The sequence below is a fragment of the Pygocentrus nattereri genome, chromosome 29 (genome assembly GCF_015220715.1).
Source record: "Pygocentrus nattereri isolate fPygNat1 chromosome 29, fPygNat1.pri, whole genome shotgun sequence".
In the NCBI taxonomy this organism is placed as follows: domain Eukaryota; kingdom Metazoa; phylum Chordata; class Actinopteri; order Characiformes; family Serrasalmidae; genus Pygocentrus; species Pygocentrus nattereri.
Window position 1 is genome coordinate 12,027,238 of NC_051239.1, and position 22,439 is coordinate 12,049,676.

General features: G+C 40.6%; 1 protein-coding gene across 4 annotated transcripts in view; it reads right to left on the reverse strand.

Moving 5' to 3' along the window:
- The window catches only part of pcsk5b (proprotein convertase subtilisin/kexin type 5b), a 73,734-nt gene extending 53,692 nt beyond the window's left edge, over positions 1-20,042 (reverse strand). Inside the window, exons 1-8 of one of the 4 annotated variants that reach the window (XM_037536050.1) lie at positions 19,381-20,041; positions 15,968-16,072; positions 15,495-15,638; positions 12,841-12,984; positions 11,106-11,182; positions 5,931-6,019; positions 3,943-4,115; positions 2,471-2,683 (exon numbers count right to left, since the gene is read on the reverse strand). In XM_037536050.1, coding sequence (XP_037391947.1) covers positions 2,471-2,683; positions 3,943-4,115; positions 5,931-6,019; positions 11,106-11,182; positions 12,841-12,984; positions 15,495-15,638; positions 15,968-16,072; positions 19,381-19,557 — 1,122 coding nt within the window. In that variant the 5' untranslated portion in view covers positions 19,558-20,041. Of the gene's footprint in view, positions 1-2,470; positions 2,684-3,942; positions 4,116-5,930; positions 6,020-11,105; positions 11,183-12,840; positions 12,985-15,494; positions 15,639-15,967; positions 16,073-19,380 lie in introns of all 4 variants that reach the window. The other 3 variants (XM_037536051.1, XM_017696422.2, XM_017696421.2) reach the window with 3 other exon arrangements.
- Positions 20,043-22,439: the final 2,397 nt, after the last annotated feature.

Sequence of the window (22,439 nt, forward strand, 5' to 3'; positions counted from 1 at the left end):
AGTTAGAGCTTTACCGGTGTTTACAATGTTAAGATTAAGGTTAACATTAGGGTGGACTCTACATAACTATGCTGTGAAAGAGCTTATGAGATGTTATACTGTAAGTATGGAATTTATCAAGTCTTTCCAAGACGAGCTTCAGAACCATCAGGCATGTGTGTAAAATGTAGTGGTTCACATTAGGGGAGTTTCACAATGTCACAATGACCCACTGACCAAGAAATAAAAAAAAAGAGACGCGTGGGCCACAATAGCATATTGTACAATGAACGACAAGTAATATTTGCACTCCAAGGAACATTAGGAGTTGAATTCAAAGTGATTTACACAGCTTGTGGGACAGTTCAATGCAGAGTGAAGAACAAAAGTACATTTGCTTGGACTGTTCATTCCAGCCCTACACTTGGCAAATTCTAAAATTATGCAATTGGTCAGACAGCCAGTAATCCAAATGAAGGGACAAATCGTCCTGCCCAGAAGGAGGCGCCCAGAGGGTCTTAAAGAAAGAGCTACAATTTCATAAAGTTATGCATACAAAAGATATGCTTCACATGGATATGTAACTTAGGCCTTGATCAGGCCATCCCAAATCAGCCCAAATTTGGGCATGTCCAGATTATACTCAGATTGATTTTTGATAGTCTACATCTACTACATCCAAATGCGATTCCAATCAGGTTTTCACAGATGACGCCTCAGTCTGGACACTGTGCCTGCTCAAACTGGATTAAAGAGTGTCTTCGGCGTCATTTGCAATGCAACAAATGCATCAGATTGAGTGCCAGAAGTGCTGGGATTCGAGAAGTAAACCAAAGATTGATGCTTATGCCAGAGAACTATGAAGAGTTTGGAAAGCGAGACAATAACTATGTAGTCACTGACACTTGTGCCATTACCAGCAACCCATGCAGATAGGCTGGTGGTGTCTGGACATCATGTCAAACAGTAACAAAACATAGAAGGTCAAAATAATCCTTATGGCACATCTCAGTTGACTAAAACTGTATTATGAAACACTGGTGTATATTCAAAGGGGTTATTTGGGGGGGGGGGGGCTCGTGGGACACTTGTTGGAAAAAGTACAGTAGTAGCTTGTTACATATTTTTGAAAATGCCTTTTCCATAAACTCTTCCAACACAAAAAATCACTATCATTGCAATCTAAAACAGAGTTGCTACAAAGGTTTTCAGAAGCGCTTAGCCAAGCAGTCCAATTTACTACCTTTTGTTTGCATCAACATTACAAGCTTATTATCTAGCTGCACTATAAAGCATCAACATGTTGAACGTTTGTTTGTCAAACAGATCATTCAGTTCCCTAATGGGAATGTATTTCTGCCAATTACAGTTATGAAGTATTGCTTAGAAAGTAAACATATTGCTTTTGAATGTTTCCATACACACTAAAACAGTAATTAAAGCTAAAATAGATGATTATGTATGTCAGTTACAGTCAGTAATACCATGTGTTGGGATTACAAAGGTCACAACAAAATGTTTTGATATGCAGTTGATGTGGCAGAAGAAGGAAAGACAGACAGACTAGTAACACTAATTTGTCCTGTTCCAAATGAACCTGTTTTCAACATGTCTTCACTCTGCTATCATTTGTTGACTAAAGCCACAATAGGTATTAGAGTCCTTCCAGACTAAGTAATTACAGTGGCAAAATGGAAAGGAATAAAAACTGCTTTTGTAATAGGAAAATGAATCTCTACATTCAATGTGTAATAAAATGCATAACACTGTAATTCCTGTTAATATTATTTGCTTTAATATTGACATATAAAGCAATTGCAGTCATGGCAGAAAACAAGTGCTATGAAATATATAATAATCCAACTTTTAAGCAGAATTTGATTAGAAAAGAGAGTCTGTTGCAACTAAAGGCAATGAAGCAAAACGTTTCCCCAGAGCAGTGGTTCCCGAAGCCTGTCCTTGAGTACCCCTGCCCTGCACATTTTGGCATTTTCCTACTCCAACACATCTGATCCAACTAATCAGCTAATTTACTCCAGGACCACAGTTTGGGAAATTCTGCCCTAGAGTTAAACACTGCACTGGCAATTTTCGAAAGCTTCACAACAAATTATAGGTGGCGGAACAAGTAACGCTGCCTCTAACAGGTAATTAGTCTAGACACTTTTTTTTAAGTTAGGATGGTGATTATCGCAGTCAGTTTAGAACTGCTTACTGTAGCATTTAAGATGCTTTCATGGGTTGATGTCTGCTTCTTAGTATTTTCAACAAATCTTACTCGATGGTATACAGACAGACAGACAGACAGACAGACAGACAGACAGACAGACAGACAGACAGACAGACAGACAGACAGACAGACAGACAGACAGACAGACAGACAGACAGACAGACAGACAGACAGACAGACAGACAGACACAAATTCATGATCACATCCCCACATCACATCGTGCAAGCACAAAACTGACATGACTATTCTTGAGAACTTACAATCTTGCGGTCATAATTCTCGCCACTGCTGTAGGTGGTGGTGAGGGTAGAGGCACACTCCTCCAAGTACCAGGGTTTGCGGCCACTCTCTGCGGTGCTGCTGATGGAGATGGTGTAGATGCTGTTGGTGTAGCCGTCACATGAGCAGTGATCTCGGCTCCGCCCACCATTACCTGACGCCCAAACAAAGATGGAGCCTCGTCCCTTCCTGCCCTGTGTAGGGACAGTAAAGAAGAGCTTAGACATCAATCTATAATGCCACTTGGATTTAATCCATCTTGTGGCATGATTACTAATGAAGCAGATCTTCATTAGTTTGGTGCGAGATTGTTCACTGTTAGGTTTCATTAAGATGTGGGCAATGTAACATATTTATCATGTTATGATGAATGACATCACAATATGCATCTTAGCATTATTGTGGATATTGTCAGTACTTAAAGAAAACTGACCAACTGCATGTTTCAGTAAATTAAGTGATGTACACATAGTGAAAAGGTCTTCAAGCATTGGGATATGGTTCCCTTTCATCCCTCCCACCCTTAGTTTCTCTTGACTGTATTATATACGCCCTCCATTCCTAAATCTTCCACCTACTACTCTAGATGAGACTTTTTAAACCCAAGACTGATTTGGCCTCATTCTTATCAAACCGGAAATGTAATGAATCTGACTTACAAAGTATAAGGTGAGATCACTAATACTGTTCTCTGCTTCAAGACACACAAAGACAACCAAAATTGACATATAGTTGACATATTTACAGGCCACACATAGAATGCATACTTGAAACACGCCTAAACCACTCCAAACACACCTTTGGCACAAGACAGAGGCCAATTACTGGCACACTTTAACGCATGACTCAGACTACATAAACTATACCTACACTCAAAGGTCACTCCCAAGGGCAGGAATTACCAGGAATTAAAGTAGGAAAGAAAGAAAACGCCCTGAGAGAGCCTACTAGAAAAGCACAAGATGAAGAGCCTAAAATTAGCTTCATCTTCATTACAAATGCTTAGTGTATATCCTTAAACACAAAGGTTCCTAAATGGATCTTGGTTTGGACAAACAGTTGTAAGCTGTGGTTCTTTAAAGAATCATCCACTGAAAGGTTTAATACAAGGAACCAGAAAATGGTTGCTCCCAAGTACCTTTTGGACATCTGTAGTTTGAAGAGTGTACACCAAGGATGCATGACTTTCAAGAGATTCTCCTTCCATCTTATATAAACCTTACTGGTATGCTTTAATTATAAACATTCAATCTAATGTTTGTTCCTGCTATAAGCAACTTTGGCACTTAGTACGTAACCAAAAGTGTTTAATGGACAATTAAATATTTTACTGGTCTCCAAGTGTCTCCTGTGTCATTATGAGCTTTAGGAATGTCTTAGTTAAACATATAAACATAAACATGTTATAAGTGTGGTGGTGCACTCAAATAGAGTTTACAAATGATCTCTTTACCAGTCTGATGCCATTTTCGAAGGCCTGTCTAGCGAGGGAAGCAGGCCCATCCACAGTTTTGCCATCATCATCTGGGCCCCAGCTAGCGCTGTAGATATCTATGTGTTGGGGTTGTAGACTCAGTGACTTTGCTTCTACCATGTCCGTCACATCTCCGTCCAACATCCGGACACCTGTGGGACAGACTGGGCTTACAATCTTGTGATTTCATGTCTCTGGATTGTAGTCTTGGTTATCAAGTGCGTCTCTGGTTGATAAACACTCATAAACAATAACCAATTGCCTTGTTTGTTCCTTGATTTTCTGTTCTTCAAAAGATTGACTCGAAATCAATTTTACTGCTTCACACCGATGTTCACAAACGGCCACTGATTAAAATCATCAGCCATCGCAGTCATGAGTTCAACAGACCAAGTACATTAATGCAGACACTATTGTCTTTGGTTATTTCATATTACTGGTATGTTTTGCGTTGCTTATATTTAACGTTATATATAGGTACCTCAATCTCAGTCCAGTGAGTGTTTCTTTTGCCCCTCATACGCAGAACAGGCGACATCACAGTATTGGGAGGGGTTTTGGTTGTTGATTGTGGCTTGGAAAGACATGCATTTACATTTGGCTAAGCATATGGCTCAAATGTGTCTCCGACCACCTCCTGATGTGGTTTGAGCAATTAGATTTAAATGTGTCTTGGGTGCATTTACAGCTGCATTTTTATGTGGGTAATTGCTATCCTGATATGGCCTTGATACTCAAGACATACAAAACGGTCAGGTGTAAATGGGGTCACACACATACTTTAATGCCCCAAGGAACACAGTGGTAAATAGAAATGTTTGTGCGAGTTAAAATAAGCATCCAGCAAGGTTTGAATGAAAAAAGGAGGCATAATATAACAAACAGGGAAATACAATAAAAATGCCTGTGAAAAATCCCTTCAGATCTACGTGAGAACTGTCTGAACATGATGCAAATATTTTAAGGGCACACATGATTGAAAGCCCTCAGTCCAATACTCCTATCCTGCAGCATTACTGAGGTAGTATTAAACAGCATGAGTGAGGAGAAATGAATGAAACTGACTTTATACATCATCACTAACCAATAAATAAAAAAAAAAAATAAAAAAAAGCAACATGCAAGTTACCATTTTTGTTGGAATTTTACGATAAACTGACCAATAGAAATGGTTGCAAAAACTTTGTAAGAAAACCTAATTACACTGACTTTCATTAAAAGTAAAGAATGTTTTTGCCCTTTTTTTGCCATTTCGGAAATCCTTTTTTTTTCTGGACAGCAACGATAGCAAGTATCTCCACTTTGCCCACCTTCTTCACAACTCGAAACATTGCCTGATACTTACGCTGGAATATATTACAGAAGGTAAGGTGGACTATACTCCTGTGTGTGCATTCAGGGAATGCTGGTGTGGCCATTTTAATGAACAAATGGACGAACAGACTTTCTTTGCTAGCTCTGTTATGCTTGCTAGGGTAGTTTAAGCTTCTCTGACTTGAACACAGAGAGACTGAAATGCAACACAGTTTTGTTAATGCTGTGTGGGTGGGACAACCTCCATCAGCTTTGTGATCGGTGAAGATACGACTCACGAGTGCATTACTCAAGATCAGTACCACCCAGTTTACACAGAGGAGAACGTGGCAACCATCTAGTGGTCATTGGAAAGTTATTCACAGGACATACTTCGTTCAGATTCAGACTCCCTTTGGCTTTAAGAAAGAGGTTCTCTGAACTGTCCCATGCATTTGTGAATATCTACGTTTGCTGGGACAGGCAATATTTAATGCAAAAAAATTAAAGTATTTGTAAATCAGCAGATAAATACTAACTGGACAAACAACAAGAGGTTAGACTGTGTGAGTAAGCGAAAGAAAGTAGTATACACTTATAGAGGGCTAAAACAGAGAGGCCAGAGTGCCAAACCACAGTGTTGGGAGAAAACGGGTCAGGCCAGCAGTACTAACCTCCAATCTTGGCGTTGTAAGCGATACCCACAGTGCAATGGGAGTTGTTGGCGGATGCTGCCACTTCACCAGCGCACCGTGTGCCATGCCTGAGGAGAACGCAAACATCAGGGTGTACACAAACACAAACAAACAGTCAGGTATACTCAGAGGTTGCTAAAATTCTTTAACGCCGACGCATCACTAGGAAACACAGAAGGACAGGCGCTACAGGGTTAGTGAGGCAACAGCTGTGCTGAAACTAAACATGCTCTCTTCAAGCCAAGCCGGCTCAAACACAGTGGCTAAATATTTGAGCTATTGAGGGAAAACATTCGAAAGTCCCCCTCATCTCTGTGCGCAGACGACACGTGGAGACATTCTTAGCGGCGTGACCTAAACTAAACCCGCATAAATCTAATACGACCACTCACCAGAAAAAGAAAAAAAAAAAAAAAAAAAAAAGACATAAAAACTAAACTTCACTTATGAAGTCAGAGAGAGAGAGAGAGAGAGAGAGAGAGAGAGAGAGAGAGAGAGAGAGAGAGAGAGAGAGAGAGAGAGAGAGAGAGAGAGAGAGAGAGAGAGAGAGAGAGAGAGAGAGAGAGAGAGAGAGAGAGAGAGAGAGAGACTCAGTCTGCATTCCGCTGTGGAACCTCCAGCAGAGAACAGCTGCACAGAAAAACTCATGCTGCCATGGCAACCAGTGTCTCGAATCTAAGCCATTTAAAATGGGGGGGGGGGGGAGAAGATGATTCCAAAGATCCAAACAGCAGCAGATCCCTGGCCAAGTCAGGGTCCAATCAACAAAACCACCATAAATGTTTATGGTAGGTCATTACACAGTCAAGACCTGATATCAGCAGGTCAGACCTACTAAATCACATACGACTAGATACTTGCCTTGTTTTAGACAAGTTATCTGTCTAAAGTTAAAGTAAATAAAGTTAAGAATGCTACTGAATTATAATAAACCACTTCCACAACTTTACCTAAGCTATGTAACCATAACAGAGATTCATAAAGAAAGGATAAGCATCTGTATCATTTTAAACACCCATGCAAAGTGTTTTTGTAGATCTTTGCATTACACTGTGTGCCACAGTACTGGACTCTGTACATTCACATCTGCCAGATGAATACAGGTCAATGAGGAAAGCAGAAACACACACACACACACACACACACACACACACACACACACCTCATGTCATCGTGCTCAGCCCACGCAGCGTAACCTTGACATTGCTTTCCGGAGGCCAGTCAACGCACAACCCACACAGGACAATACATACAGCCACCAGAACACTCACTTCACACACCAGAGCTCTCATACTCTCACTGGCCACTGTGTTAGGCGGGTGATGGATCATTTTCAGCTTTTCAGGGTCACTGATGTGGTGACCGCCTGTTGGTGTGTGTTGTGCTGGTACGAGTGGATCAGGCACAGCAGTGCTGCTGGAGTTATTAAACACTGTGCCCACTCCGTGTCCACTCTATTAGACACACCCACCTTGTTGGTCCACCTTGTAGATGTAAAGTAAGAAACAGTAGCTCATCTGTTTCCACAGAGTTTGTATTGGTCATCTTCTACAGCAGGGGAAATAACCCAAATGTTAGGAAGAGCCATTTTGTCCACCTTGAGAGCCACAACATTTTATGTCCATTTTACTGTCTGTGATGTAAATACATCTCTGTTATGTATTAGCAAAGGCTACAAACATAAACAAAGATGCAGTCTTACTTTGCTCTGCTTTAAGCTTTAGATCGGCTGTAGCCGCTTTTCTCGCATCTCCGGCAGGAAACTTTTTAGCAGAAGTAGAACAGTTTCTTCTTTCAGTGTTTTTACTAGGCTGAAGTCAGCTCGTCAATCACCAACTTCTTTTTTGAATTTTCCTGTTTCACCTTAAATGGTGCCTCAGGTGCCTTAAAGGGTACCTGTGGCTTTAAGGTGGAACGAGAAAATAAAAATTTTTTAAAAAGCAGGCGAATGAGATGCTGATTGCAGCTTCGTGACTTTAGTGTTTGATAGTTTCTCAATGCAGATTAAATTAGGAAACCAACTGGAGTGATTATAAATGCAAATAAGACCATTCATTTTGCTACTGACTGTTTTCAATCCTAGAGTAACACAGAGGTGTTTAAAAACTCCAGCAGCACTGCTGTGTGCAGTACACACTGTATTAACATGTCACTACCGCGTCAGTGCCAGTGCTAAGAATGTACAACCACCCAAATAATACCTGCTCTGTGGTGGTCCTGTGGGGGTCCCGAGTAATGAAGTACACGGCAAAGAAAACCTCGGCAGTGAAACAGATTTACTGCACTGTGTAATTTTAATGCAAAGTGCACATACATGGTCTGTGGACCTACAGAATGGACCCATGCTCAGTGGAGATGGTCTAATTTGTTTGCTCCAGCCTAAAGCCGATTTCACACCAGATGCGATGCTGCGCTCATGGTAATCCGGAACCTCTCTGCGGTGCTTGTTATTTCACACCGGATGCGACACAATCGCCGAGACAAAAAAGATTTCTCTTTGCGTCGCATTTTTGGGTAATACAAATGCCTTTACTGTCTGCTTTTTATTAAATAAACTTCATGTAGAAAACAAGAGAGCAACAATGAAAATCTGACTTGCTGCCAGAACTGTTACTAGCTTTCGCAGCATGTGATGCATGTAATGTGTGTGTGTATATATATATATATATATATATATATATATATATATATATATATATATATATATATATATATATATATATATATATATATATACATATATATATATATATATATATACATACATACATACATACATAAATAAATAAATGTATGTGTGTATTTGCATTGGCCAAGAATTCAAATCAATGCCTCTCTACACATTACGATACATAAAATAATTGCAAATTTCTGTAGAGATGGAGCTGCTTTTCAAGAGCACCCTGCTCACTATACATGTATATTAAATATTTAGTGTATAAATATAATTATTACATTAGCTACAATTACAGATAAAATTCGTTGCCACAACACAGACCTCGCCTTCTCTAACACTCACACACACAGTATTTACAAAACCAGTATCCAAAAGATATTACTTCATAGCATAAACACACATGAAAGTGCCAAAAGCCTAACGCACAGGCTGTCTGTATGGATTAAACGGGCCTCTTTCAAGCCATATCCAATATAACACCATAAGGCTTTGAAGTGGCACAAAAGTATATTTAACATGTGTGATGTACACATTTCTGAGCAGGTGAGCTTCCAGCCTCAGCACTTCAAACAGAATCTCCCTCAGAGACATAACATAGAATCATATTTCATCCATACTAGCAGAGAAAGCATATACTAAACCACACCAGCAAAGAAAGGATCATTAGCTTGTGCTGACAGGCCATCATTATTAAACACAAAACATTTACGGATACAGAATAAAAGAAACGCTATATAAAAGCTATACTACAGATCACTTTAGGATTAATGAGTCAGATAGTAACCAAAACGCCAGCAGTGCTGAAGTGTTGAACAGTCCTAAACCAAGGCCCTTCATTCATCCATAGTCACGCTAGCGGTTTTAAATAAAGTATTTCTTCAAGCAAAGTGAAAAACAGACATCCGGCACCCGGCACAGGACCGCTACACCAGACAGACAATATTCTATAGGACGTGTCTATACATGCCATGAAAAGCCACCCTCCTACCACTCACTTCCTCTCATCAAGAGCAACAGGCTCAAACGCAAATTCCTCGGGCCATGGAAACGCTTACGAACAGTTTGACGCATCTAAAGGCAGAAGTGATTTGGTAAATGTAAGAAAATAAAAACGAGAAGTCGATTAGCCCAAACGAGGTACGTATCCAAAACTTGCTTCTTTAGATCTGTATTAAAGCTACACGGCTACTGTTGGCTAGCTAACCAGCAACAGAAACAAGCCCTTTGTCAAACTTTGTCAAAACATGTTTTGGCCATGGGAAGCATTCTCTATTCGAAAAGTCATCACGCCCTGTGGTAAATAAAAAAATGTGATGTAGCTGATGCAGGTGAATCCTGCGCTCATTGTGTGATATCATTAAAGAACCCAAGTAGAAATCTTGTTAAATCCATGCCATTAGCAAACCAACACACACCAACAGAGCTGCGTATAAAACTGACATCATTAGACTGGCAGCCTCACCAAAACACTGCGCGCAAACACTGCCAAATGTGCCAGTCAAGTTGTTCTACCAGTAGTAACTACACTTTGAGCCGGTAAACGTCATTATTTATGAACTTGTGAATAAAGTTATCATTATTCATGAGTGTTGGCAAGTTAGCAGCATGGATGTAGCACTATTCCTACTGCTAAACAAACTGGTAATATACAGGTTAGTATGTATTATATATGTAACATTTTAGTTTACCACAGGGAGGCAATTACAGCAGTTCCAGAAAATGTCATTTTTCACATATATAAAAACAGCTTGGATCCAGATTTTCTAATATGGGTATGATGCAAACAGCTCAGTGAGGACACAAATTCAGAGGTCTATGAAGGCTTTTACCATACCACTTAGCATTGTGAAAACTGCATGTCTACATCGTCACACACCACAGTTGTTAAGTGAACTCAAATAGACTTGCTTATGTGGTTTGTGGCACTGCACGGCATGCCATGGTAAGGGGTAATGTTTGGGTTTTTTTGCACCAGACTACCACTTTAAGAAAAGAAAAGAAAAAAAAAAAAAAAGGATAGATCTGTCTAGCAAAACGATCAAAACTCACCCTAACCCTAGATGGAAGGCTCTCTCAGCGAGGACTGGGAAAACAGGTGCAGAAAGATAGCAGTTTTATGGTTAGTTTAAGAATTGCAGCATTTATGAAACCCCAATAGAACACTGCTGGTGCTGAGGAGAAAACCCAGGCCAAGCTTTCTGGCCCAACCTTCCAAAAACGCTGCGATGCCATCTGGCACCGGCTCACACACGCTGGCAGAGTGGAAGCCACAGACTCACACACACACACGGGGTATCCATCTACTCACCACACACACAGCAAATATTCACATTCACAACCAAATATCCTTCACACACACACACAAACACACACACACCCCACAGAAATGCACTTTAAACACATTCCTTCACACAGGTGAAGTGGCTGAAGTAGAGTACAAGCGGAGTGTTTACCGTCAACAAGCATTGCACTCTTACTTGTTCTCATTGCTGACGTCATATCTGGGCATGGGGTCCAAATCATTTCCATTGACATCATAACTGGCCTGGTTATCCTGCATGAGAGAAAGATATGAGGACAAGCTGCATTTAAAAACGGGGGCAGACCTATTTATCATGGGCATTCGTCAAGCAGCCCGGACTGAAAAACTGGATTATGCTTGAATTTGGCTAACCTTCAGCAGACTGCCTTGAATGTAAATGTGTTCGATATTAGTAAAAGTTAGTAAGTTGGTTTAAAGCCAGGTGATTTTCCCTGAGCAGTGCAGCTCGTATTTGCAGCAGTAACGTTTTTTGTGGAGAGGAACCATACGCACACAGTCAGGGGAAACAAGACAGACACTTGTTATTTTATACACTTTCAGTGCATATATCCAAATTTACACAATGTCTTTTCACTTCGTACTTACAAATATGAACAAAAATATGTATTTGTAAATATAAACTAAAGCCGTTGTTTTTACGGCTCGACTAAAGCCGTAAAGACATTTACGGTAAAAAGCAATTCACTTTTTGCAGCCATGTGGTTCAATTTTGGCCAATTCCTCCTCTCAGATGGTCCAGGCCCACAATCAATGATTGCAATCTTGCAATTTAAAAAGTGACATTAAATGATATGGGATTCAAGTGAACACGCCTTCACCTTCTTTTTAGAAATCAGTCGAGTTATTTTGGCAGAGTGTTTGGGGTCATTGTCTTGTTGAAATGTCCATCTTCTCCCCAGGTTTAGTTTCCAGACTGATGAGCTTAAACTCTCCTCCAATATATCCCAGTACATCACTCCATTCATGTTTCCTTTAATGATGTATGATACCCCAGCACCACTTACAGAGAAGCTGCCCCATATCATGATGTTTACACAGGCAACCCTGCTTTCTCCAAACATGACAAGCTGAATTATGAGCATTTCATTTTTGTATCATCTGACCAGAGTACACCATTTCAAAAGGTTTGAATTGTCTAAATGCTTGTTGGCAGAATTTAGACGGACATTCTTTGTGCTTCTTTATTAGGGAAGGAGTTTTGGGTGCAGTGTTGGAACAGATATGTTTGTTACTTGTTGGAGACCGAGAACAATTCTTTTTGAGTTACCACTGGTTCTTTCTTATCATTAGGCTGAGAGCGTGCTGTGAAATTGTGCATGGTGCACCTGTCAGAGAATGATTAGTTGTGGTTCCAAGAACTGCTGCTTGCTTATTATCAAACCAATTGTACGGACAGGGCTGTTTTACAGACTTCGTCAGGGCTCTGTAGCTTTTTCCATTTATGTGTTATTTTACAATGCAGTCCAAAAGAACTTCATGAAGCTCTTTCATCATCTTCACCTTTTGCATGAAAACATCAAAAACTGACAGCAATGTCTTTTAAAATGACACTAGGTTTAAGTTTTCAGGTACCTTAAAACTGAGGGGACACTTTCCACCATCAATTTCATTAAAAGACGTGTGTAATTTGAAGTGGATATATGCACTGGGGTATATTAAATAAAACAAAAATGTCTCGTTTCCCCCTTTACTGTAGATTAGGGTACGCCATAAGATAAACGCCATAAATAAGATGTTACTAGAAATGCTCATTGTGACAGAATGTGGCATAATTTGATCATGATAGCAAAACTGTAATACTACCAACCCTTACCCACACATCAAGCCAAGGAAAACACATTAAATCCAAACGAGCGTTCATATTCTCCACCTTAAACCACCACACTCACATAGTTCTGTACGAGATCCGGGTGATTCCTCTCAATTCCATCATCCAGAATTGTGACTACCACATCCTTCCCAGTGTAGCCCCTCTTCCAGGCGCCCACTATGTTCATGTCCGATGGACAGTTATGGATGTTGTCATTACAGTGCTGCAAATCATAGGAAACAAAGAGGTGAGCAGGTCGTTGAAAAAAATAGGAGAAACGCTGTAAACAAGAATGGAAAATCTGATTATGTACAGGAACCCAGCAATGCAGTCAGACATGGAACATTGAATTCATCTGAATCACAGCTGGAGGTACAAGAAGGACCTAACTGAAAGCCAACACTGTGACTTGGAATGACAACAAATAGTGCCTACAAAAACTCTTAATAGGGCTAACTTCCTCTCACATCCTCACTTTAAGGATGCCAGTACCTCCTCAAAAACATTAAATGACCTTTGCGGATCTTTTTATTTATTTATTTACTTTTATTTTATTTTATTTTATTTATTTTTACGTCCGCCATCATTTGGCACCATAGCTGGAACTGCAAACCAACTTTGACGAGTCAAGTTTATTTGCTCTCAAAGTACAAAACCCAGGAAAACAAGAGAAGCTCATGTTAGATGGTGGTGTCCAGGTCAAAGTATTGATGTTATCTGAGCTACATTAACCATTGACAGAACAGAGGAGAACGCAGCTATGAGCACACACCTCTTGTTTGTCAGTCTGCGAGCGCAAGCAAAATACTGGGATGATCAGGCACGCAAAACCAATAATAACTCCTCAGGGTGACAATTACAGTGCATAGTCCTAGACACCAAACATATTATCAACTGCAACTGAACGTCTCAAACATGAAAAATGACAGACACTTTTGCATCATAAACCAATACAAATCAACAGAATATGATGACATGCAAGTTTAGGGCTCGAAGCGTCCAACTATAGCCACCAGAATCTTCAGTGATCAAAGGGCAACCGGGCACAAGTTTGTAAAGTATGATAAACTGGTGACCTTCCACTTTCTGGAAACAGATCGTGCTCTTATAGTATGGCATATTGATTTAGTCCCCTGCTGAACAGGAACATGGTCGAATGGGAAAACAAGTACATTTTTGCGAAACAAGCTGGCCAAGCATGGACATTTCTCACTAATACATATGGCGAAAGAATTGCATGAAAGTGAATCATAGCTCATGTTTCTAACAATGATCAGACTTCCAATATAAAATACTGGCAATACAGCTGTCATGTCAGGAAACCAGTAGATTAGTCAAATATCATGGCTGAAATCTCTCCAGTTCAAGTTTCCAATAACCTCACACCTCACCTGTATCTTTATCTACCTGGTGCCGGAGAAACTGTGGAGAAACTTGTTTAGATTGTCCATAACATTGGAAGGAATTTGATAATATGTACTAAATACATCTTCTCCAAATTCTCCAAGTAGCCATTAAATAGTGTAACTTAAAACTTGCTAAAATCTACTGTTCCAGCTTACATATACTGTACACAGCACTTACTAGAACTGTACAACATGAAGGAATTAACACAATTTAAGACTACAGAGGCAGAAATGTGTGAAAAATGGATTCCAGCAATATCAGCAATGCTCTGAAAAGACTGTATAATTAAATTTAAAGGGACCACATTACGGAGAATCTAATGTCCTTTGCTTTCTTGAAACACACAGTTCCATGTTGTATGTACAAATTGCTAAAGCTGCACCAAGTAAGATTTTTTTGTAATAGTTAGAATAGATAGCCTGAAATATTAAGTCATAGGAGTCGCTTGGATTTAGCAGTTTTTCAAATCATGTCTTTATGTATTAACGTCACACGCACAGGCTAAAAAAAATTTTATATATATATATATATATATATATATATATATATATATATATATATACACACACACACACACACACACACACACACACACACATATACACACACACAAACACATATATCCATATATCTATCTATCTATATACACACACACACACACACACAAATAAAAGAAGGTCCAGCATCAACACTATACTGATAAAGATATGATGACAACAGTTCACCATTCATTTATATTATCAGCACAACCGATATTACATAACATTCTTTTGCAGGTTGCATGCAATTACACATTTCCGCCAGAGAGGTCTCCAAATCCCAAAAACGTATAGTGTAGCTTTAAACTTTCAAAACATACCGTTTGCTCCCCAGTCGATATACAGAAACTGGGCTTCAAAAACAGCTCGTTTTAAATTCATTGTTTTTGTGGCATCATGAAAAAACAACTTATTTACATATATCCACTTTTGTGTTTCAGCCTGGACTGCTTTTTGAGGCATAACACAGGACAGGCCAACAGAACTGACAGTCATCCCTTTGAATAGGTTCTAGGCACCAGTCCTCTACCCCCCTCCCCCCTCCCTTTTTATTACATGATGGCTGCTTATGCATGTAAATATGCGTATATATGTTTATGTAATTAAACAGAATATACATACATGCATGTAGCTACTCTTTTATTCTTCTACAGTCTTTGTCCTGATTGCACTTTGTTAAAACTAAGGAATAATTAAGGAAGGTCTCCCTTCAAGAAATAAGTATCAAGACAATCCTGATATAAAGTACAATATAAGTTTAATTCAGGGCACATTTTGGAATACTTACTATGTACCACATGCTACTCCATTTAGCGTCGTTGAAGTAAATAGAGTCTGACTGGGTCGGGCTGGACTGGACAGCACTCATGTATGAAGTCTTGTAATCTCGCTTTACCCTCCTCTTCACAACCTGCTGCTGAATCCACTCAACCTAAAAGAGAGTAACGTAACTGATTAAGATTACCATTAAGGTTTCTGTATACTTGATGCACAATGATTATGATGAAAGTTTATAATTCAGATGTTTTTTTACATCAGGGAATTAGTCCTAGAACTGGGTCCAAAAGTCTGAATGTGTAGAAACCGCACTTCAAAGTTGCCACATCTACGAGCAACTCATAACTGACTGTATAGATCATACAGTTTTATATTCGTTTCGTATTACCCACTGTACTGACGTTCGTTTTCAAATAAACAGCTAAAAAGTTAGTGCAAACCACAGAACACCCAGGTGTGTGGTTGCCATGGTGACGGCCTGACCTTTGGCTCCATGGAGATGAAGCTGTGTGTGCCTCGGCTGGAGAGCGTCGACCTTTTTATCGTCCGGCTGTGGAAGAAGTGGTAGTAGTCCTTCAGGTCGCCAATCTGTAGGGAAAAAAAAAAAAAAAAAAAACGTACATCATATTTAAAATACATTTTTAATACAAATATAAAAATCAGGTACAGAGGAGGCTGAAACCCCATCCATCCTGATCCAAGCATCACAAGTCTGCTTTAAATCTTAGAAGAGGCTCCAAACGTAAGAGGTGCTGAGACAGAACTGAAATATTTATATCGGCCATAAGCCGGCAGTACACTGCTGGAATCGACTCCATCATTAAGAATGCAGAAGCACGTTGACCTGGGAAAATGTTACTCTAGAGGACCTATCACTTTACAGAGGAGAAAGGGGACTTCAGTTCATAAGTGCAGCCAACTATGAGCTGCACATATGCATACGGAGCACAGAGCAATCATACAAAAAACACAGTTCCCATCAGCTAACCAGCTTTGCCCTGACGCATGGACCACCTCATCATTTCCAATGAAAAGCCAAACAGGGCAGTGATGGGAAGGTTCAATAAATTTCAGTGTTTGTGGGAGGACTTTTCTAAAGAAGACGATGAATTACTAGGCAAAAGAATGACTGATGTCTCAATAAAGGATTCCTATAGGCTTTCCACAGAAGCATGTCAGGACTGAGAAGACTCCCCCTGTCTGTGACCCAGACCTTTGCAACAGCTCTTACATTTATACGAACAACTCTTTGGAATCAACAAAAAAATGCTGCTCAATTCATTCCACCTAAGAGAGAGTGAAGTAATTAAAATTTATTAAAACTGCTATTAAGGTTCTTGTATACTCATGATTATGATAAAAGCTCATAATTCTGATCTTTCGTACCACAGGGAATTAGTCCAAGAACTGGGTCCAAATGTCTGTATACGTACACATAGACCAAAACGCAACAAAAGACTGATGCCATAAAAGTGGATGGTTCTCTTCCTCCAGACACAAAATCACTTGGTCACTTTGGACATATTAAGATTAAGATTAAGATTAAGTGACCCTTATTAGTCCCACAATGGGGAAATTTCACCTCTGCATTTAACCCATCTGTGAAGTGAAACACCACATACACTCAAGTGAGCACACACACACTAGGGGGCAGTGAGCACACTTGCCCAGAGCGGTGGGCAGCCCAATCCACAGCGCCCGGGGAGCAGTTGGGGGTTAGGTGTCTTGCTCAAGGACACCTCAGTCATGTGCTGTCGGTTCTGGGGATTGAACCGGCGACCTTCCGGTCACAAGGCTGGATCCCTAACCTCCAGCCCACGACTGCCCCCAGAACATTGATAATGCCAAGTGTAAATGGCTATATGTCTTACTCTGCACTCATGATCAGATCAATCGAGATGGATGTTATACCAAGTGTGAACATGGAATTTAAGAGCTACCAGTATTTTTCCTGATGCTGATACAAAACGTTTATAACATGTAGAAACTAGGACCAAATCTTTCTGTAACAGCATTACAGAGAGGACCAGCATTTATTTCTATAGTGTTCTAAATGCACTAAAAATAAAACCAGATATGTTATTAAAGGAAGAGACTGGTCACTGGTTGGAAAATGAATGAGAAAGCTCATAGCGCTGATCATGGCATCTGTTTACATTGCATTGTGGGGATTTGTGGATGCACAGTAGACAGAGCAAGCTAAAAACTTTTTTTGAGTGTTATTTGAGCCAAACAGCACCAACTGTTCACACTGTTTTGTCCAATTTTACCGCCGACTTCAAATAAACTTTTAAAATGTTAATTTGACTTGTAGTTTTGGTTTTATAGGTCTCTCCCCATTCAAAGAGATAGGAGCCTGGTCTTTGTGCGTGGAAATAACTGCCCAGGGGCACTGCAAAAATGGTCAAGTGGACAGACGCTGACTTTGGTAAAGTGCAGATATCTTTGCAATGTTTCACTTCTTAAGCAATCATCTACCAATACCAGTATGATTCTCATGTCATCATGCATCCCCAATGACTGTTACACCAAAAAACTTAACCCCTCAACTCCCATTACCAGTTTTATGGTAAATGCTACCTGCCAAGCCAAAAATCCCCAAATCTAACCAGGTAAATGATTAAAACCATGACTTGAGCCTTTCACGCTGCCTTTTGCAGATGTGTCTTTAGAGGAAATAAAGAGCACGATGTTCCACAGTTCGGCCAACACTACGCGTCACAATCTCTTGAGCCTTGTACTTTGGCCATCTTCACTATATTTTCCAAGAAAGAAGAAATGTGAAAGGTTCAGGGCCAAGAAAGACACTTCAGATAAGCAAGCTCAAGAAACTCCGAGTTATCGTCAGGAGTTATGATCACTGCACTTCCCTCAAAAGGCCTGCAGTAAATCTATACACAGCAGGCCACACAGGCCAAAAATAATGCTGGCACTATACTTAAATCAGAATGCATGCATTTGGCTCCATGGCGAGTGCCAGTTCTTTAGAATGCAGTACGTGGTCGGTGAAAAAAAAACATGTCCAAGGGCAAAAACATAAGAGCTGAAGTATTTGACAAATCCACAGCTTGCCTCATTAACCTCGCCTCATGTGCAAAAAGGGATGCGTGTTGATTTGAAAGGCCTTCTGAGGCTCACACATGCCTGAACAAAGAACCAAAAACTCTCCACAGGGCATTTTATTAACAGATTATTGAGATCATGGGTCTGGCCCATATGCTGCCACATTTCAGGAACCTCTTACCAAACTGCTACTGACTGTAATGACAGTCTTTCAACCCACCATGGTCGCTCACTGTATTCAACTGTGAAAAGACATGGAGGTTTGTCAGCGGCAGGGCTGTTCTGAGGTTGTTCTAGCTAGGCAGACCTGAGGGGAGTTGTGCTCGAGATACAGGTCCAGATTAGCCGTTGTTGGTGAGCAGACGTCTGTCTGAAGTGACCTCTATTCAGTGTGAAGCTGCCTGGAGAAACACCTGTTGGTCCAGAGATCCGGAGTAGCGTTTGCTCCCTCATGGGACCGCGTCGACGAGGAATGTGTGAGTTTGGGGACTAAACACGGCCCCGAACGCACGTTTTGACCCCGGCTAGAAGCAAAACAGCCACGAGGAGCCACTCGCACGCCGTCTGAAAGTGTCCGAAAGTTTTTCGAGGAGCCGAGAAGCTTCAGCCTCAAGCTTGACGTGTGGACTCGGCGTCAAAACTGCTAACTTCCAACTTAGCGGCGGCTTTGAGGGGTGAAAAGAGAGCCGGGCAGGACGAACCGCCGCCACAAACACCACAACACGGACTGAGCGCGGGCGCAAACAAGCCCTAAAACGCTGAAAGGAAATCCAACCCGGAGCTGTGAATATGTAAATATGTGAGTGTGTGAGGAGGCTCCCAGCCCTACGTACCTGGCCCAGGTTTCTGTAGCCGTATCTGCTGGCTATCTGGTCGGCGAGCTCGGCTCCCCCTGTGATCCTCACAGCCCAGTGGTTGGTGTAAATCCGAGCTTTGCACGGGGCGAAGGCGAAGAAGCCCAGCGCCAGGACGCAGAGCCAGGCTGCTCGCAAAGCCCCGTCCAAGACCATCTCTCCCTCTCTCTCTTCTTTTTCTCTCTCTCTCTCCCTCCTTTTCAAAACTCTTCCTCCTCCTCCGGCTCTCCTCTCCTCTCCTCTCTCGGCTCCCCCCCCGGGTTAGGAAAACGAGCAAACTTCGCCTCGCCGTGGAGCACGGTTTCTCATCGGAGTGCTCGCTGACCTCCACATATACTCAGAAGAAAAGAGGAGGAGGGAGAGGGAGAGGGAGAGAGGAGGGGTGGAGGGGGGTAAAGAGAGTGGAGCTGCCTCTAAAGCCCTCCGTCCGTCCCTGCTGTGTGTCTGTGTGTTTTTCAGCTTGTGCTGCTCTTAATCGGGGAGCTCGAAGTTGGCGCTGCCCGCCGACAGCCAGAACTGTTCAGCACAGCTCTCTGGTTGATTTGGTCCCCCAAGACGGTGCCGTTAGTTCCCCCTCCTTTTATTTTCTGTTTTTTTGGGTTGTAAAGTGCAGATTTGGCTCACAGCGCCTCCCTCACACAACTAGCTCCACTCTGGAGTACAGGGACCGCCGCCGCCGCAGGGTCCTAAACACACACCCGCTTTCAGCAGGACGCTTATCACTTACAGGAGGGACAGTCCAGGAATCTTCTCCAGAAGAACAGGGGTCTACTTTTCTTTTTCGTTTGGTGTTTTTCTTTTGGTGTATATATATATATATATATATATATATACACATACATACATATACACACACGCATTTTTATATATATATATATATATATATACACATACACATACATATACACACACATATTATATATATATATATATATATATATATATATATATAATATAAATTAATATTATAATATAATTAATATTAATATAAATTATTATATATAAAATAATATATATTTGATATATAATAATATATAAAAAATGCATATGTGTATATGTATGTATGTATATATGTATGTGTATGTGTATATACATATATATGCTTGTGTGTGTATGTATATTGTTTTTCAGTTTTTGACATAATTTAAAAATGCCAATTGTCCTGTACATTGCATGTACATTTCACAATGACCAAAAGAAACGGCCCACAATGACCTGTAAAAAAAGTCTGGTTCCTTTGACTTACATTAAATGTAAACTAGGTTTTTTCTTCTCCTGTAAAGTTCTCATTTTGGAGATATGAGGTTTTTTCCCTCCGACATATATTTTTTTAAACATGGGTGAAATAGTCCAATTGTATATTTTTGCATTTTATGGGTGTTTTTTGATCAAACTGTCCCAAAAATAGCAAACAGTGTTGAACGCAGAACCTTTTTGAGCAGCGCTGAAACCAAGTACATGCTTGACGAAATGCAGAATTGAAATATTCTTCATCTTCATCAGATTATTAAGGGCAAGTAAATGCACTGATTGTCCACAACAAGCACTGAACTATTAGGGGAGAATATGGAGGGTTGTAACACCTTTTGCCTCAATAACGCAGTAGATGTTTGTGCTCTACCTTTCAGTCTTTGATCTAGTCTTTGATTTGTCTGTTACAAGTAACAGTCGTGTAGAAACCTACTTACTCATAAAATGAGTAAACTGGTATCAAATGTAACTACATCTGTGGTTACACTGGTGTTCCATTGTAGCTACCCATAGAATTTCTGTGCCTGGCTGTGAACCTTTGTGTTTTGCCTTTTTAGTTGTTTTTGCTAGCGAGCTAACAAAGTAATGAGGTTATATCAGTCGTGTGCTACATACATCGTAATGTAATGTCATTTCTTTAGTGACAGAGAAACAAAAGCAAACAAACAAGCATTATTCCTTGCACGCCCATCTTGAGCACACTCGTGTTGTAGTTAAGGCCTCAAAAATAGGAAATTCCAGTGAGGATCTGAAGGCAGCAGTAGTTTGTAAAAGCTTCAGCATTTTTAATGACTTAATTTAATCACTGAACCATTAGCGTGGTGGTATCAAGATAATCAGTTATTGCACAGACGTTTGCTCCACTTTGTAACATATTAGTGGTCAGAGAAAATGGGAAATAAACAATATTACAATTGAGCACAAACCCAGTGTCATACTTCAGAGTCCTGAAGTTGTGAATAGGAAGTACAGCACTCACTAATAGTAATGCTAACCAATCAGCTCTCAGTAGCAGTAACGCTAACCAATCAGCTCTCAGTAGCAGTAACGCTAACCAATCAGCTCTCAGTAGCAGTAACGCTAACCAATCAGCTCTCAGTAGCAGTAACGCTAACCAATCAGCTCTCATTAGCAGTAACGTTAACCAATCAGCACTCACTAGTAGTAACGCTAACCAATCAGCTCTCAGTAGCAGTAACGCTAACCAATCAGCTCTCAGTAGCAGTAACGCTAACCAATCAGCTCTCAGTAGCAGTAACGCTAACCAATCAGCTCTCATTAGCAGTAACGTTAACCAATCAGCACTCACTAGTAGTAACGCTAACCAATCAGCACTCACTAGTAGTAACGCTAACCAATCAGCTCTCAATAGCAGTAACGCTAACCAATCAGCTCTCAGTAGCAGTAACGCTAACCAATCAGCTCTCAGTAGCAGTAACGCTAACCAATCAGCTCTCAGTAGCAGTAATGCTAACCAATCAGCTCTCAGTAGCAGTAACGCTAACCAATCAGCTCTCAGTAGCAGTAACGCTAACCAATCAGCTCTCAGTAGCAGTAACGCTAACCAATCAGCTCTCAGTAGCAGTAATGCTAACCAATCAGCTCTCATTAGCAGTAACGTTAACCAATCAGCACTCACTAGTAGTAACGCTAACCAATCAGCTCTCAATAGCAGTAACGCTAACCAATCAGCTCTCAGTAGCAGTAACATTAACCAATCAGCTCTCAGTAGCAGTAACGCTAACCAATCAGCACTCACTAGTAGTAACGCTAACCAATCAGCTCTC